Source organism: Pimephales promelas, chromosome 16 (assembly GCF_988280905.1).
Source record: "Pimephales promelas chromosome 16, fPimPro1.hap1.1, whole genome shotgun sequence".
Lineage (NCBI taxonomy): Eukaryota > Metazoa > Chordata > Actinopteri > Cypriniformes > Leuciscidae > Pimephales > Pimephales promelas.
The window spans coordinates 33,557,203-33,573,577 of record NC_142784.1 but is presented as its reverse complement, the minus strand read 5'-3'; the positions used below and the strand labels follow the sequence as shown (position 1 = coordinate 33,573,577).

Sequence of the window (16,375 nt, the reverse complement as noted above, 5' to 3'; positions counted from 1 at the left end):
AACCATCCTTGGTGTATGACATTCTTCTCTCAGACGACAACAATCAGAGTTATATTAAACAATGTCCTGGCCCTTCCAAGCTTTATATTGCCTGTAAATGGTTGTTTCTGTTTTGAAAGTCCATAAAAGTGCATCTATCCATAATATATATATATATATATATATATATATATATATATATATATATATATATATATATAAAATATTTAAATATTCATATTTAAGTTGCGCTTTAGATTTAAGTCAAATCCATATGTTCTTTTGGCTGTAAGTTATTTTACCTTATAAAGTTTAAAATATGGATATTTTTCTTACATCTCCATCTCCTCATTCCACATAAAGTCAACATCTGAGATATTTTCATCAGCTATATGTTCAAGCACTTCAGAACTGTATATTCTGCACATGAAAAAGTTTCAAAAATGTATCTGTGATGTATATATATTTTTTTACTAAAGGAAATTTCAATTAGCATCACTGAAAATGTGACTTCAGTAACAGGCTTTCAAACCTACTGTCCATTGTAATGGACAGACACGTTTAAAAAAAATCCTGATTTAAAACGTGCAATTCTACAGTCGATTTTTAACTTTAATTAATAAGTTCAATCTTTCTATTTTACATACAAATTATGAAATACTGGCAAAAATATATACAAAATGTAAATACACCTTAGAAAATGTTGCTTGCTTCTGTATTTGGAGTGAAGTGCTGCCATGCTTCTCTTCAATGTAGAGTTTTTTTATATATAATTACTACATGCAGAGTAATTGGATGACAAACGTCCGATCTCATGAACTGCAGGCTTTAAACTAGGTGAAATGCTCCAGAAGTTAAAAAAGGGGGCTGACATGTGATGTCCATTGTAATGGACACAGGGTCTGAATGGGTTAAGATATTAACTTTGAATTTTTGGCAAACTACGGAAAAAAGTTCTGGAATAATACATGGAGAGAAAGGAAAACAGACATATCTTATGAGTTATTAAAGAAGTGTATCAAGTTAAGTTACCAAAGATGGCAATTTTCAAGCAAAACAATGCAAAATGTAAATGATAAACAACTCAAACATGCATTTTATTTACACTATTAAATCAAATAAACATTCCCTTTGAATACATTTATTTACAGATGATTTACAGATATTTAAGCTATATTAAATTTTGTTTTCTGAAAAATGTAAGTCATTTTGCTTCGATGTATCTTGATTGTATCTTGGATACATCTTCGATGTATCTTGATCGATGTATCTTGATTTAATAATGTTTAGATATTTGTGCTGGAAAACATGAGGTTAAAGTCATCATCGATGAGCAAATGTGTCCTAACATGGTTAGGAAGCATGCAAAGTTTTGTGAAGACCGGACCATAGGTGGTGCTATAACTGTTAAAAAGGTCTCATTGTTATTAGGTGTTCAAGCACAAAGTACTGAAAACCTATTGTATTTGTAAAGATTTTTTAAAAAATCCCCTAAAACGCATCGTGCAGCCCAGACCGTAAGGCCTAGAGACTTGAAACCTGGCCAGATGGTATGGCCTCAAATTGGGGATAACCTATCAGAATATGAGCCTGATTGGCCCATAGGTGGCGCTACAGCAACCAAAAGTACTAAATTGCCCATAACTCCAGACTGTTTGACTCAGCCCCACTGTGATCCTTGCCTCAAGACGGACCAGATGTATTTCGATTTCGATTTAGGCAAGAAAAAATTCCACTATGTCGAATTTTGTCCAAAACCTACTTTTGCAAACTAGTCCCCGGTTTTTCGATTGGAACCACCAGACCAGTCTAGGACAATTCCTCTGGACTCTCTAGATCAATAATTATCGGAAAAAAAGTTGACATTTTGCATTTGGTTGGCTATAACAGGGTCATTTAGAAAGTACAGTCAAAACCCAATAAATCCCAAAAGAAAAGTTGATGAGCATATGTGTCCTAACATGGTCAGGAAGCATGCAAAGTTCGCAAAATGTCATTGAGATCGGACCATAGATGGCGCTATAACCGTCAAAAAGGTCTCATTCCTATTAGGTGTTCAAACACTATTCATACTGGAACATGGTAAATAATGAAAATCACGCTGAAATGTGGTGAATCATGGTAAATCATGCTGAAACAAGGTCTATTCCATCTATGATGTCAGTGGTTAAATGCTTGCTACATAAAACTTAATGTCTTTTGATGCTTTTGTGCTTAAATGCCTTAACTGCTTGAACCCCGCTAAATGCTGCTTGCAGCTTTAATTTTATTTTGTATTTTATGTGGAACCTTTATTGCAGCCTTCTTGGCCAAAGCTCTTTCGCAAAAGATTTCCCTGGTTAAATTATTATTTTTTTTTAAAGAGCTCAGGAGAACCACAACCAATCAGAGCTCAGGAGAAATACAACCAATCAGAGCTCAGGAGAACCACACACCTGCAAGAGAAAACACGAGCGCTGTTGATCTGAAAGATTGACACCAGTCTGAATTTTTTCATGTTAAAATCTCTTTATTTATCCCTGATATACAAAAACTTTTTGTTCTATTGCTGAGCTTGACATTTTCTGTGAAAAACAGCAGAAGTTTTGCTGTCGTCGTCGTTTTAAACTCTGAGAAACTCTGAGACGGGCCGCTTCTGGAGATTCACACTGTAAACGGAGTGTGTTATATTAATGACCGGAGGTTTTGAACGAACACTGCTTGTGTGTGTGTGGAGAGGAAACGCTTTCGGCCGTCGCAGAGTCTCTAGAGCTCACACTGGGAAACTGTATTAACTTAGTGTGTATTTGTGTCTCGCTTCCCAGTACAAACTCCATAGTCAAGATACATTCACTGGAGAAGATTTAATAAAAATAATGATAAATAAAACAAGAACACAATCTGATGGTCAGAATTATGATTTTAAAGTTTATTTTTCTGACCTCCACAAAACTAAATTTTTACTGAATATTTGAAGTAATTTCGCTTCTCCAAGTAAATGTCTCTCGATTAGAAAATATGTCGATATTTGCACTGGAAAACAAGACCGAAATACGGAGCAAGAAAACATATTTCACAGTGTTAAAAACATCACGAACATTTGGGAACGCTCATCGATAAAGCTCAGCTCTTTTTCTTTACAAAAATATGGTTATCTCCCCACAAAGTCATTATTCTGGTTACTAATGAACAACACAAACACAAATGTTATTGCACAAATACATTATCTTCCAATTACTGAAAATAACCACAATAATATCAAAAATAAAATCACTGTTGATCTACTTGGTCGATCACATGTATAAGATTGTTAATAAATATGATTCTCAGAACAACATGAAATGAAATGGACCACCGCGACATAATCTATAAATGAGATGAAAATGCATGAAATAAAACAGAAGCGATTATGATTTGCTCGTTTGGTCCGTTCAGAGGAAGAGCTTCTGCACTTGAGTGTGTGTAAAGGAGTGTATCTGACGGTATTAGTCGTTTCAGAGATGATTCTCACACACACACACATCTCGTTTCCACAAACTTCAGAGTTTTGCAGTGTTGTGTCACACAACAGGAGCCAAAAACCAACACACAAAACAACAAATAAATGACAAATGGAAGAAAATATTTAAGTTAACATGATATTTTAAATATATTAAAATCTGTAAATCTACATGAATCAACACAAACGTAAGGGAACAGATTAAAGCTCATTGGTCAATCTGTCTATTCGGTTGAAATTAAAACGATCAGCTAATGAGATGAAACATTTACAGCACACTCGCACATGTGACGTTTTGTTCTGTTCGGCTGTTGTTCGTAGAAATGCAGGAATCGCTTTTGCGGTCGAATCTCACAAAAACCGTCAAGTCTCACATTAAAAGAGATATTATACTAAAACTTTATGCATTATAATGGAATGCTACGATGCATTTAGCATGAATAATTGAAACCAAAGTTCAAATGCATGATGTTTTCAGATTGCTCCGTCTGCAACTGGTTGTTTGTCGTTTTAATGCATTAGAAAGGCGCGTTCAATTCATAAATAAGCATCACCATGGTTACAATTATTGGCATAATTAATGCATTAAAATACGCATTGTAAAGGCTTTAAGTGCATTACATTTTGTGTAAAGAAATTTTATCTGTACATTTAGGACCATTAAGATTTTTTTGCATTCAAAATAATATTGACAGCATTTTTTGCATAAGCATTTGTTATTTTTGATGCACTATTTGTATTCTTTATTATCCTCAATGATTTCCAAGAAAAAAAAATCTATAGAAAATATATATACTTTTATAGAAAAAAAATCACAAAAAATGATGATTTTCATGTAAATTCTCTTTACAAAACGGTGTTATCGTTTTGAGATATAAATGTGTACACTCTAAACAATGCTGGGGTTTTTTAACCTAAAATTTGGGTCAAATATGGGCAAATCCAAATGTTGGGTTAAAAATGTAATTTAAAATCTTCCACTTTCACTTTCAACTGTACATGTATTAATTACATTTTTAACCCAATATTTGGGTTAGTCCATATTTGACCCAAATTTGGGTTGAAACAACCCAGCATTGTTTAGAGTGTAATTGCAAGAAAGTCCAAATTTTGAGATAAAAATGCCCAATTGCAAGAAAAAAAGTCAGAATTATAATTATGTACTTTTTAATGTTTTGTTATGATCATTGGTGATTCTCATTTAAATTCTCATTAAAAACTGTTATTGTTTATAATACGGATTTTGAGATATAAATGGGCAATTGCAAGAAAAAATTAATAATTATAATTATAATTTTATCATGAAAGGTGATTCTCATTTAAATTCTCATTACAAAAAACAACAACAAAAAAAGAAAGTACATAAAAAACGTACAACCAAAGCTAGAGTGTAAATGAGGCACAAAATAAATACGTATTAAAAATGCTGGGTTGTTTTAACCCAACTTTGGGTCAAATATGGGCAAACCCAAATATTGGGTTAAAAATGTAATTAAAAAATGTAACCCAATAGCTGGGTTTGTCCATATTGACCCAAAGTTGGGTTAAAACAACCCAGCAATTTTTAGGGTGTGAGAATATAAATAAAGAATTACAAAAAAACAAACAAACAAAAAAGATTGAAAATCTAAAAAATCTTAATGGTCAATTGCCGAACAAATTCATATTTGGTTATAAATATGAGTTGATCTTGACAGGCTTTGTGAAATTCATTATCAGTCATCACAGACATTTGTAAAAACTTAAAATGTGCTGGCAAAGTTTGACGGACAGAGAGAAAGAGGAAGACGAGACGTGTTTTCCATGTTCAGTTAAGTGCTAAACTGATCTGGAAGAACATTACATTCTCCGGGATCAACGGGAAGGATGAAAAAAATATCTAAAATTAGTGGTTATTGCAAAGCACATATCTTGAAAAACTCTCACTGTTAGTTTGTATGAATAACAATATAGTCAGTTGAAATGTTCTCGTTGTGTTTAACCGTCCTTTTAGTGCGAAACATCGAAGAGATAAATGTTGCCGGATCTTTCAGAAAGGCACATTAGTGTTCAGGCTACGTCACTTCCAGAACAGAAACCCATAAAAGTGCGCATTACATACGAGTATCAACCCTGAATGAGTTGATACGGGTTTGCTGTTAGTCTGGGGCTGACCACACACACACACACACACACACACACACATCAATGCTTTGGCTTGAAACAGCAACTAAATCTGCTTTCGGAGAGGAACAAAGGCCGACAGCAAAAAGAAATCACTCCCACTCCAACTCATTCTCTCCATCACTCTTTTCTCTGTGTTTCGCCTACACCGCTCACACACACTCGTTATATATATATAGAGAGAGAGAGTGAGATGAATTAATGCCCACAGACGACAGGTGAACCGTTCAGATCTTATGCATCACAATTTTTGGTAACACTTTAGAATAGGTTTCATTTCCTGACATTAGTTAATGAACTAACATGAACACTGTGTATTAACTCACATTAATGAGAATACACTGCTCGGTGTTAGTGTTAAAGGGATAGTTCACCTAAAAATGACAATTAGCCCATGATTTACTCACCCAAAAGTCATCCTAGGTGTGTTTGACTTTCTTCTTTCAGACGAACACAATCAGAGTTATATTAGAAAATGCTCTGGCTCTTCAAAGCTTTATAATGGCCGTGAATGCAGATTCTGTATTTTTGTCCATAAATGAAACTTTTATCATGGAGAGATGCACTTTTATGATGGACAGATGCACTTTTATGATGTATAGATGGCCTTTTATGATGGATAGATTCACTTTTATGATGGACAGATGCACTTTTATGATGATAGATGCACTTTTATGATGTATAGATGGCCTTTTATGATGGATAGATTCACTTTTATGGACTTCAAAACAGAATCAGAATTCACTGCCATTATAAGTCTTGAAAGAGCCAGGACGTTTATCATCATAACTGATTGTGTTCGTCTGAAAGAAGAAAGTCATACACACCAATGATGACTACTGGGTGAGTAAATCATGGGCTAATTAAAATTTTTGGGTGAACTATCCCTTTAAAAACCTTATTGTAACGTGTTATCTCAAGTGAAAAGAGTGCCTGAAAGGTAACATAAGGATCTGTCTCACATATAAACACACATACTGTACAAGCACACACACATACAAGTCTAGATGCTCCCTGATTCTCCAACACTAGAGCAGGAAGTAAAGACAGGAAGACCTGAAAGCGAGCGGAGAATGGGGTGTTTTTTTGGATGCGTCTCTGAACAGTCACTGGGACTTGTCGTCGGAGTCGGAGGTGTTTGGTTGGTGCTCTCTGGGAAGAGTGATGGTGGTGTGACGGTCCCACAGTTTGTGAAGTTCAGTGGCTTCGCTCTCGCTGCTCGTGCCGCTCGTCCCGCTGTCTCTGAAACTGGCCAGCGGGGGGCGCACTTTCACTCCCTTCACCGTCATGGAGCCCTCGATGGCTTTACGCAGCTACGACACAAACCAGAGCTGGTTAACAACTCGTCAGAAGTGTTATACGTTTAGTTGTGTTAGTATTATTTATTCATGTACAGAGCACCGCACATGACATGCGGACAAAAAATATGTATATCGTGGCTACAAATTAACAATTCATTTCTATCACTTACCAATACATCAGCACGTTTGAATGATTTGTTAAGTAAACTGTGTGCAAAAATTCATAAATCTAGGGAACGAATTATGGTATCAGGTGCACAATGTAATTTATTCCATAGTTTTACTAATCCATGCGCAAACTATAATAATTCTTTCCCTCGTTTTACGAAATTGTGCGCACAACATAATAATTCTTTCCCTCTTTTTACGAAATCGTGCGCAAAGTATAATAATTTGTTCCCTTGTTTTACAAAATTGTGCGCACAATTTAATAATTTGTTCCTTAGTTTTACTAAATCATGCGCACAATATAGTAATTCGTTCCTTAGTTTTACGAAATTGTGCACACAATATAATAATTCGTTCCTTAGTTTTACGAAATTGTGTGCAGAATATAATAATTCGTTCCCTAGTTTTACGAAATCGTGCGCACAATATAATAATTCGTTCCTTAGTTTTTCGAAATCGTGCACACAATATAATAATTCGTTTCTTAGTTTTACGAAATCGTGCGCACAATATAATAATTCGTTCCTTAGTTTTACGAAATCGTGCGCACAATATAATAATTAGTTCCTTAGTTTTACAAAATTGTGCGCACAGTATAATAATTCGTTCCTTAGTTTTACGAAATCGTGCGCACAATATAATAATTCGTTCCTTAGTTTTTCGAAATCGTGCGCACAATATAATAATTCGTTCCTTAGTTTTACAAAATCGTGCGCACAATATAATAATTCGTTCCTTAGTTTTACGAAATCGTGCACACAATATAATAATTCGTTCCTTAGTTTTACGAAATCGTGCGCACAGTATAATAATTCGTTCCTTAGTTTTACGAAATCGTGCGCACAATATAATAATTCGTTCCTTAGTTTTACGAAATCGTGCACACAATAATAATTCGTTCCTTAGTTTTACGAAATCGTGCACACAATATAATAATTCGTTCCATAGTTTTACGAAATCGTGCGCACAATATAATAATTCGTTCCTTAGTTTTACGAAATCATGCACACAATATAATTCCTTCCTTAGTTTTACGAAATCGTGCGCACAATATAATAATTCGTTCCTTAGTTTTATGAAATTGTGTGCACAATATAATTCTTTCCATCGTTTTATGAAATTGTGCGCACAATATAATAATTCGTTCCCTCGTATTACCAAATTTTGCACATAATATAATAATTCGTTCCTTAGTTTTACGAAATCGTGCACACAATAATTCTTTCCCTAGTTTTACAAAATCGTGTGCGCAATATGATATTTCTTCCCTAATTTCCCTAAATCGTGCGCACAATATAATTTGTTCCCTAGTTTTAAGAAATCACGAACATGATATTATTCGTTCCCATTCATTAATAATCAAAAGTGACATTAAAGACATTTATAATGTTACAAAAGATTCAGTTTTCCAATGCATCATGGTTTCCACAAAAATATGCAGCAGCACAACTAACTATTTTCAACATTTAGAAATATTTCTGGAGGATCATGTAAAAAAATTCAGCTTTGATCACAGGAATAAATTACACTTTGCTATATATTCACATAGAAAACAACTATTTTAAATTGTAATAATATTTCACATTATTACCATTTTTATTGTATTTTTGCTCAAATAAATGCAGCCTTGGTGAGCAGAAGAGATTCCAAAAGAGATATAATATTGTAAGCTCAAACTCTCATCTAATGTGTGTGTGTGTGTGTGTGTGTGTGTGTGTGTGTGTGTGTGTGTGTGTGTGTGTGTGTGTGTGTGTGTGTGTGTGTGTGTGTGTGTGTGACTGCTGAACTCTCACCTCTCTCAGCGAAACAACTCCAATAAGTCGTCCGATACTGGTGACGTAAGCGTGATCCAGACCCAACAGAGAGAAGATGGTGTGAGTCTGCCAGAGACAAAGAGGTTCAGCAATGAAACATGATTTTTTTTTTTTAATTTTGGTCTTTTAAAATAAATGAGTTTAATATCCTCTAAACCACAGGGATGCAACCCAAACACCTTTAGCTCTTATAATCAAAGGCACTTTTAGTACAGAAATCATTCACTATATTTGATGCACCACACTCTTAGAAGAAATGGTTCTATTTAGAACCAGAAATGGTTCCATCCCCCGCTTCATATATAGAACTCCAAAATGGTTCTCTATAGAACCATTTTTTTGGTAAAAGGTTCTATTGGCCAAGTATGGAACCCCAGGGTTCTATATAGAACCCAGAGGAACCATTTTTTTAAGTGTATAGAACCTTTTAGGGGTTCCAAATACGTAGCGCTGATAGAACCTTTTAAGGTTCTATATAGAACCTTTTCTTCTAAGAGTGCAGTTTTTTTTTTTAAAGCAAATGTGTCTTTTTGTTAACACAATTAGACCAAAGAGCACGCTTGTCTGGAATGAAGCAGAAAGAATCTCAAATATCATTAAGGATATTGAACTTGCATTCCTGTAAAGAAATCAATACGCCATTAACAATATTAAGTGATGAATTTATATTGTGCATTTTATACTGTATGTAATCATAACATGAAGTTAAAATGTTATCTGAAATGTGTCACTTAAAAGCAAATAGCTTAGCACAGAATGTGTATGATTAATACTTGGCTTGGTTAATGAACAAAGAATTGGAATATATATATATATATATATATATATATTCTGCATTTCACCACTGCTCTGGGCTTGTTTCCTATTCTAGCTTTCTAATAATCCTGGCATTATATACTATGAATAATAACACTGTAATAAACAGCTTCAGATAAAAGCGTGAGTAAATGTTAATGTAAATGAGCATAAAGTAGGTCATGTGACTGGACAGATTAGGAAGTATGTTACCTGGAAACATCGGCACCACAAACAAAATAAATTTAATTTTAATTTAATTACTATTTTTTTTTTAGCAAATAATAGAAAGTAAAACAGTATATAAAAAAGTTTATATGTAAATGCATGCTAGTGTTTTCATGAAGAATTACATTGTGAAAATTACATTGCAAGCGGAAAACATTAAATTTACAGGAAAACTTACTAAATTCTGAGCACAGAATTAAGTTTTCCTCTTGAAATGTTACTCAAAGTGTCATGCACCATGCACACAAACCATGAGAATCCAAATATCAAGCAATAAAATGCACACAAAACATAAAACTAATGCACACAAATCTAAAGTTTACGGGAAAACGTACTAAATTTGTGGACCAAATTCTAATCTAATAAGTTTTCGAAATGTTACGTGTAAACTATGTAATGTTTAAAATGTGTTTCATATTTGAGTTTACATGTTTTGTGAGCATGAATTAGCAACATTTCATGTGGTTAACTTACTAAATTTATTAATGAATTCACATGTTTTGTGTGCATTTGAGGATTCAAATATGAAGCCCGGTACATGCCACTATGGGTATAATACAATATAAAATACATCTCAAAGTGCATGTGTGTAAATGGAGAGAGATAAAGGAGAGTGTGTATGCAAGTGTGGAAATGTGTAGGTGTATATACAAGAATGAATGGACGACATTAAGTACATTTACCGCTGCCGGCAGGAGAGAATGATGCATCTGTGTGTGTGTGTGTGGACCACTGCAGAGCGAGTCTTAATAAACACTTCTCTGCTCTTGCCACAAGTGAGTTTGCAAAAGCAGACGATAAATCCAGTGTTAGCATGTGTTTGTGAGCAAAATACTTTATTAAAAACGTCGTCTTGTATTCATGTAGATCCTGAACGTGTACACACACACACACAAAAACGCGTGCACAGACACACATACACACACACACACACCTTGTGCAGTGAAGTGCGTTCCACCAGCTGGAAGGGGGCGGGGTCAATCTTGCAGTTGTTGAAGTTCACCTGCTCGTCAAGCTGTTGCTCCTCCCACTCCTCAATCTGCATTCAGAAACACACAGATTTTACTTACTTTTATTTTTTGCATTCTCCATTTTATATTTCCAGTAGAACTTTACATTAAGGCTTCATTTTTAAACATTAGTTAATGCAATGACAAATAATGAACAATATATTTTGCAGCACTTCTTAACCTTGTTAATGGTAGTTCATAAAAAAGTTAAATGTTTATGTTTTGAACTTTTGATCTTAAAAATGTATTATTAAATACTGGGATAAAAAAAATACTAAGTTTTATACTAAGTATTAGTACTAATACTAAGTTGCTCTGAACTATTTTAATTTTTCTCATTGTTTATATAGAAACATGTAGTGAAAAATAATAAATTAACTAAAAATAATTAACACTAGTTAATGGTTAATAAGCCCGTCTAGCAGTCAGGTATCATAATAATTATCATACACTTCATTTGAAAACTGAATCTACAGATTCTGTATGTTTACATGCACTTATTTTCATCCAATCCGATTTCAGTTTTGTTTGTACCTCAAACCCAAACTTTGCAATCAGATTCACATATTGGTTTACATGCATTTCAAGCAAAAGTTGTTGCGTTAAGAATGGAGGAAAGCGATAAAGATAACATCGCCAGAGCCACTGTTAGAATAAGTGTTGTTTTGTCCTTGATGACATCATTTTATGAACATTCAAGCATTGACATATCTAAAAAAGTAAGCTGGCAAATATGTCAAAAGAGCTTTTTTAAAGCACATATGTAGTAATTATTCAAATACATAGAACATTCTCACGTTCGCAAGTAGTAAACCGTATATACACAGAGATCTTACAGAAGGGTGAACATACGCATCACGGCTCTTCATGTGTGCAAGGTATTGAGTATTGAACCCGATTGAGAAGATTCACGCGTTTACATGCTTAGTTTAGTGAGTATTTCAGATCTGCACCATCCTTTCTAATCTGATGTGGATCTGATCGATGGAGGTGTTAGTCAGATCCAGCCATCAGACCAGCTACTCGTGGATCGTTCGGGTGCATGTAAACCTTGCTATAGGTATTCAGCGGTCTGTGTGTTGAAATGTCCTCACCTCTCGAAGAGTCATGTCATCGTCTGCATCCGGATCCTCCTGAAGAGAAACACACAAACATGATTACCTGTATTACTCAGGACATTGCATAGACGTCCATTGACTTTATATCAGGTTGCTGATATTTTCTATGGCCTAAACAAACACATCACATAAATGTGCAAAATACTAGATTCAAATAAAGACTCACTCACTCACTCAATCACTCACTCCAAACACTCACTCACTCACTCACTCATTCACTCACTCACTCACTCACTCACTCCAAACACTCACTCACTCACTCACTCATTCACTCACTCACTCACTCACTCACTCCAAACACTCACTCACTCACTCACTCAATCACTCACTCCAAACACTCACACACTCACTCACTCACTCACTCACTTACTCACTCAATCACTCAATCACTCACTCACTCACTCACTCCAAACACTCACTCACTCACTCACTCACTCACTCCAAACACTCACACACTCACTCACTCACTCACTCAATCACTCACTCACTCACTCACTCACTCACTCTCTCCAAACACTCACTCACTCACTCACTCCAAACACTCACTCACTCACTCACTCACTCAATCACTCACTCCAAACACTCACACACTCACTCACTTACTCACTCAATCACTCACTCACTCACTCAGTCACTCCAAACACTCACACACTCACTCCAAACACTCACACACTCACTCACTTACTCACTCACTCACTCAGTCACTCCAAACACTCACTCAACTCACTCCAAACACTCACACGCTCACTCAATCACTCACTCACTCCAAACACTCACTCACTCACTCACTCCAAACACTCAATCACTCACTCACTCACTCCAATCACTCACTCAACTCACTCCAAACACTCACTCACTCACTCAATCACTCACTCACTCACTCCAAACACTCACTCACTCACTCACTCACTCACTCAATCACTCACTCACTCCAAACACTCACACACTCACTCACTCACTCACTCACTCACTCACTCTCTCCAAACACTCACTCACTCACTCACTCCAAACACTCACTCACTCACTCAATCACTCACTCCAAACACTCACACACTCACTCACTTACTCACTCAATCACTCACTCACTCACTCAGTCACTCCAAACACTCACACACTCACTCACTCACTCACTCCAAACACTCACTCAACTCACTCCAAACACTCACACGCTCACTCAATCACTCACTCACTCCAAACACTCAATCACTCACTCACTCACTCCAATCACTCACTCAACTCACTCCAAACACTCACTCACTCACTCAATCACTCACTCACTCACTCCAAACACTCACTCACTCACTCACTCAATCACTCACTCACTCCAAACACTCACACACTCACTCACTCACTCACTCACTCACTCACTCTCTCCAAACACTCACTCACTCACTCACTCACTCACTCACTCCAATCACTCACTCAATCACTCACTCACTCCAAACACTCACTCACTCACTCAATCACTCACTCACTCACTCACTCACTCACTCCAAACACTCAATCACTCACTCACTCACTCACTCACTCCACTCACTCCAAACACTCACTCACTCACTCACTCACTCAATCACTCACTCACTCACTCACTCACTCACTCCAATCACTCACTCACTCACTCACTCACTCCAAACACTCAATCACTCACTCACTCACTCAATCACTCACTCACTCCAAACACTCACTCAATCACTCAATCACTCACTCACTCACTCACTCACTCCAAACACTCAATCACTCACTCACTCACTCACTCCAAACACTCAATCACTCAATCACTCACTCACTCACTCACTCACTTTAAACACTCAATCACTCACTCACTCACTCCAAACACTCACTCACTCAATCACTCACTCACTCACTCACTCACTCCAATCACTCACTCAACTCACTCCAAACACTCACTCACTCAATCACTCACTCACTCACTCACTCACTCCAATCACTCACTCACTCACTCCAAACACTCCAAACACTCACTCACTCCAAACACTCACTCACTCCAAACACTCACTCCAAACACTCACTCACTCACTCCAAACACTCACTCACTCCAAACACTCACTCACTCCAAACACTCACTCCAAACACTCACTCACTCACTCCAAACACTCTCTCACTCACTCACTCCAAACACTCACTCCAAACACTCACTCACTCACTCCAAACACTCACTCACTCCAAACACTCACTCACTCCAAACACTCACTCCAAACACTCACTCACTCACTCCAAACACTCTCTCACTCACTCACTCCAAACACTCACTCCAAACACTCTCTCACTCACTCACTCCAAACACTCTCTCACTCACTCACTCCAAACACTCACTCACTCACTCACTCCAAACACTCTCTCACTCACTCACTCCAAACACTCTCTCACTCACTCACTCCAAACACTCACTCCAAACACTCACTCACTCACTCCAAACACTCACTCCAAACACTCTCTCACTCACTCACTCCAAACACTCACTCCAAACACTCACTCCAAACACTCTCTCACTCACTCACTCCAAACACTCTCTCACTCACTCACTCCAAACACTCACTCACTCACTCCAAACACTCTCTCACTCACTCACTCACTCCAAACACTCTCTCACTCACTCACTCCAAACACTCTCTCACTCACTCACTCCAAACACTCTCTCACTCACTCACTCCAAACACTCACTCCAAACACTCACTCACTCACTCCAAACACTCACTCCAAACACTCTCTCACTCACTCACTCCAAACACTCTCTCACTCACTCACTCCAAACACTCACTCACTCACTCCAAACACTCTCTCACTCACTCACTCACTCCAAACACTCTCTCACTCACTCACTCCAAACACTCTCTCACTCACTCACTCCAAACACTCTCTCACTCACTCACTCCAAACACTCACTCCAAACACTCACTCACTCACTCCAAACACTCACTCCAAACACTCACTCACTCACTCCAAACACTCACTCACTCACTCACTCCAAACACTCACTCCAAACACTCACTCACTCACTCCAAACACTCACTCACTCACTCCAAACACTCACTCACTCACTCCAAACACTCACTCCAAACACTCTCTCACTCACTCACTCCAAACACTCACTCACTCACTCCAAACACTCACTCCAAACACTCTCTCACTCACTCACTCCAAACACTCACTCACTCACTCCAAACACTCACTCCAAACACTCTCTCACTCACTCACTCCAAACACTCACTCACTCACTCCAAACACTCTCTCACTCACTCCATACACTCACTCACTCACTCAAAATGTTTTGGTTGATTTTTAAGACATTAACTGAAGAGGACCAGTGAAACATCCTCACAACTCAGTTCTCATAATATTTCACAATATAAGTGACGATTTTTGGCCATCGCAAGTTTAGACAAACCTGTACACACACACTCACAGAGTAAAAAACACAACATCCCTGAATCAAAAACCCTCTCCATCCAGAAACTTACAGGCTTAAAAACAATGCTTTGCATTAATCTGTATATTTCTATAGAGCACTATAGAAATAAAGCTGACCAATTGTGAAAATTACTAGCACGTTTTTGAGTAAAGCTTTTTCAGAGCATTCAGAGTTTAGTATATGGTTGCGTAATGACGATCTGTAATGCTAATATGTCGTGTCACCGTAAACACACACATCTGATCAATCGCTCCGAGCGTCGACAGACTTCAGTTCCTCTTCGACACTACAGTTAATCGATGAGGTCATCCTGCAGCTGCACTTCTCCACGGAAACCAACTACATTACACACACGCATATTGGGGAATAAATCTTTTGCAGCACACTCTACGCATTAATAAAACATCCATCCATTAGCACTGGTTTCTGTAGAAATGTGAGCCTAATCTAATGATCAGTGCGAAGGCCTGCGGGTCGAGATCATTCTCTCGCTCACACACACACGGACCAGTAAAGCCATTTACTGCACGACTACCTGAGAAAGAGTGTAATTATATGCGTCTGATGGATGTGGAGGTCTATCGTGAGGGTTTGTGGCCAGCAGATGTATTTAAAAATTGTGCACAAACTACTAGAACACACATATTTCAGTTATTTTTGAGAACCGTTTCCATTGGCGTCACAGAAGCTACAGGTTTATCATTATGTAGCCGTTATGGTGTGTTCATATCATGCTGCTAAGTACGCAAGAGTATTTCCATAGCAACATGTGTGACATCACCACTGACATATTAGTTGAGCTTTCAGAAATGTATTTGGTTTACAGAAGATGTGGGTCATTCATTCAATAACTGCAGCGACAGACGCTCTAAATCAACATCATTCCACACA

General features: G+C 37.1%; 1 protein-coding gene across 5 annotated transcripts in view; it reads right to left on the bottom strand.

Moving 5' to 3' along the window:
* Positions 1–2,467: 2,467 nt before the first annotated feature.
* clcn2b (chloride voltage-gated channel 2b) overlaps positions 2,468–16,375 on the bottom strand; it is a 102,980-nt gene continuing 89,072 nt past the window's right edge. For all 5 annotated transcript variants that reach the window (XM_089121558.1, XM_089121561.1, XM_089121559.1 and 2 more), the window contains 4 exons: positions 12,031–12,069; positions 10,861–10,965; positions 8,883–8,969; positions 2,468–6,933 (listed from right to left, as the gene is read on the bottom strand). In XM_089121558.1, coding sequence (XP_088977684.1) covers positions 6,727–6,933; positions 8,883–8,969; positions 10,861–10,965; positions 12,031–12,069 — 438 coding nt within the window. In that variant the 3' untranslated portion in view covers positions 2,468–6,726. The remainder of the gene's footprint in view (positions 6,934–8,882; positions 8,970–10,860; positions 10,966–12,030; positions 12,070–16,375) is intronic.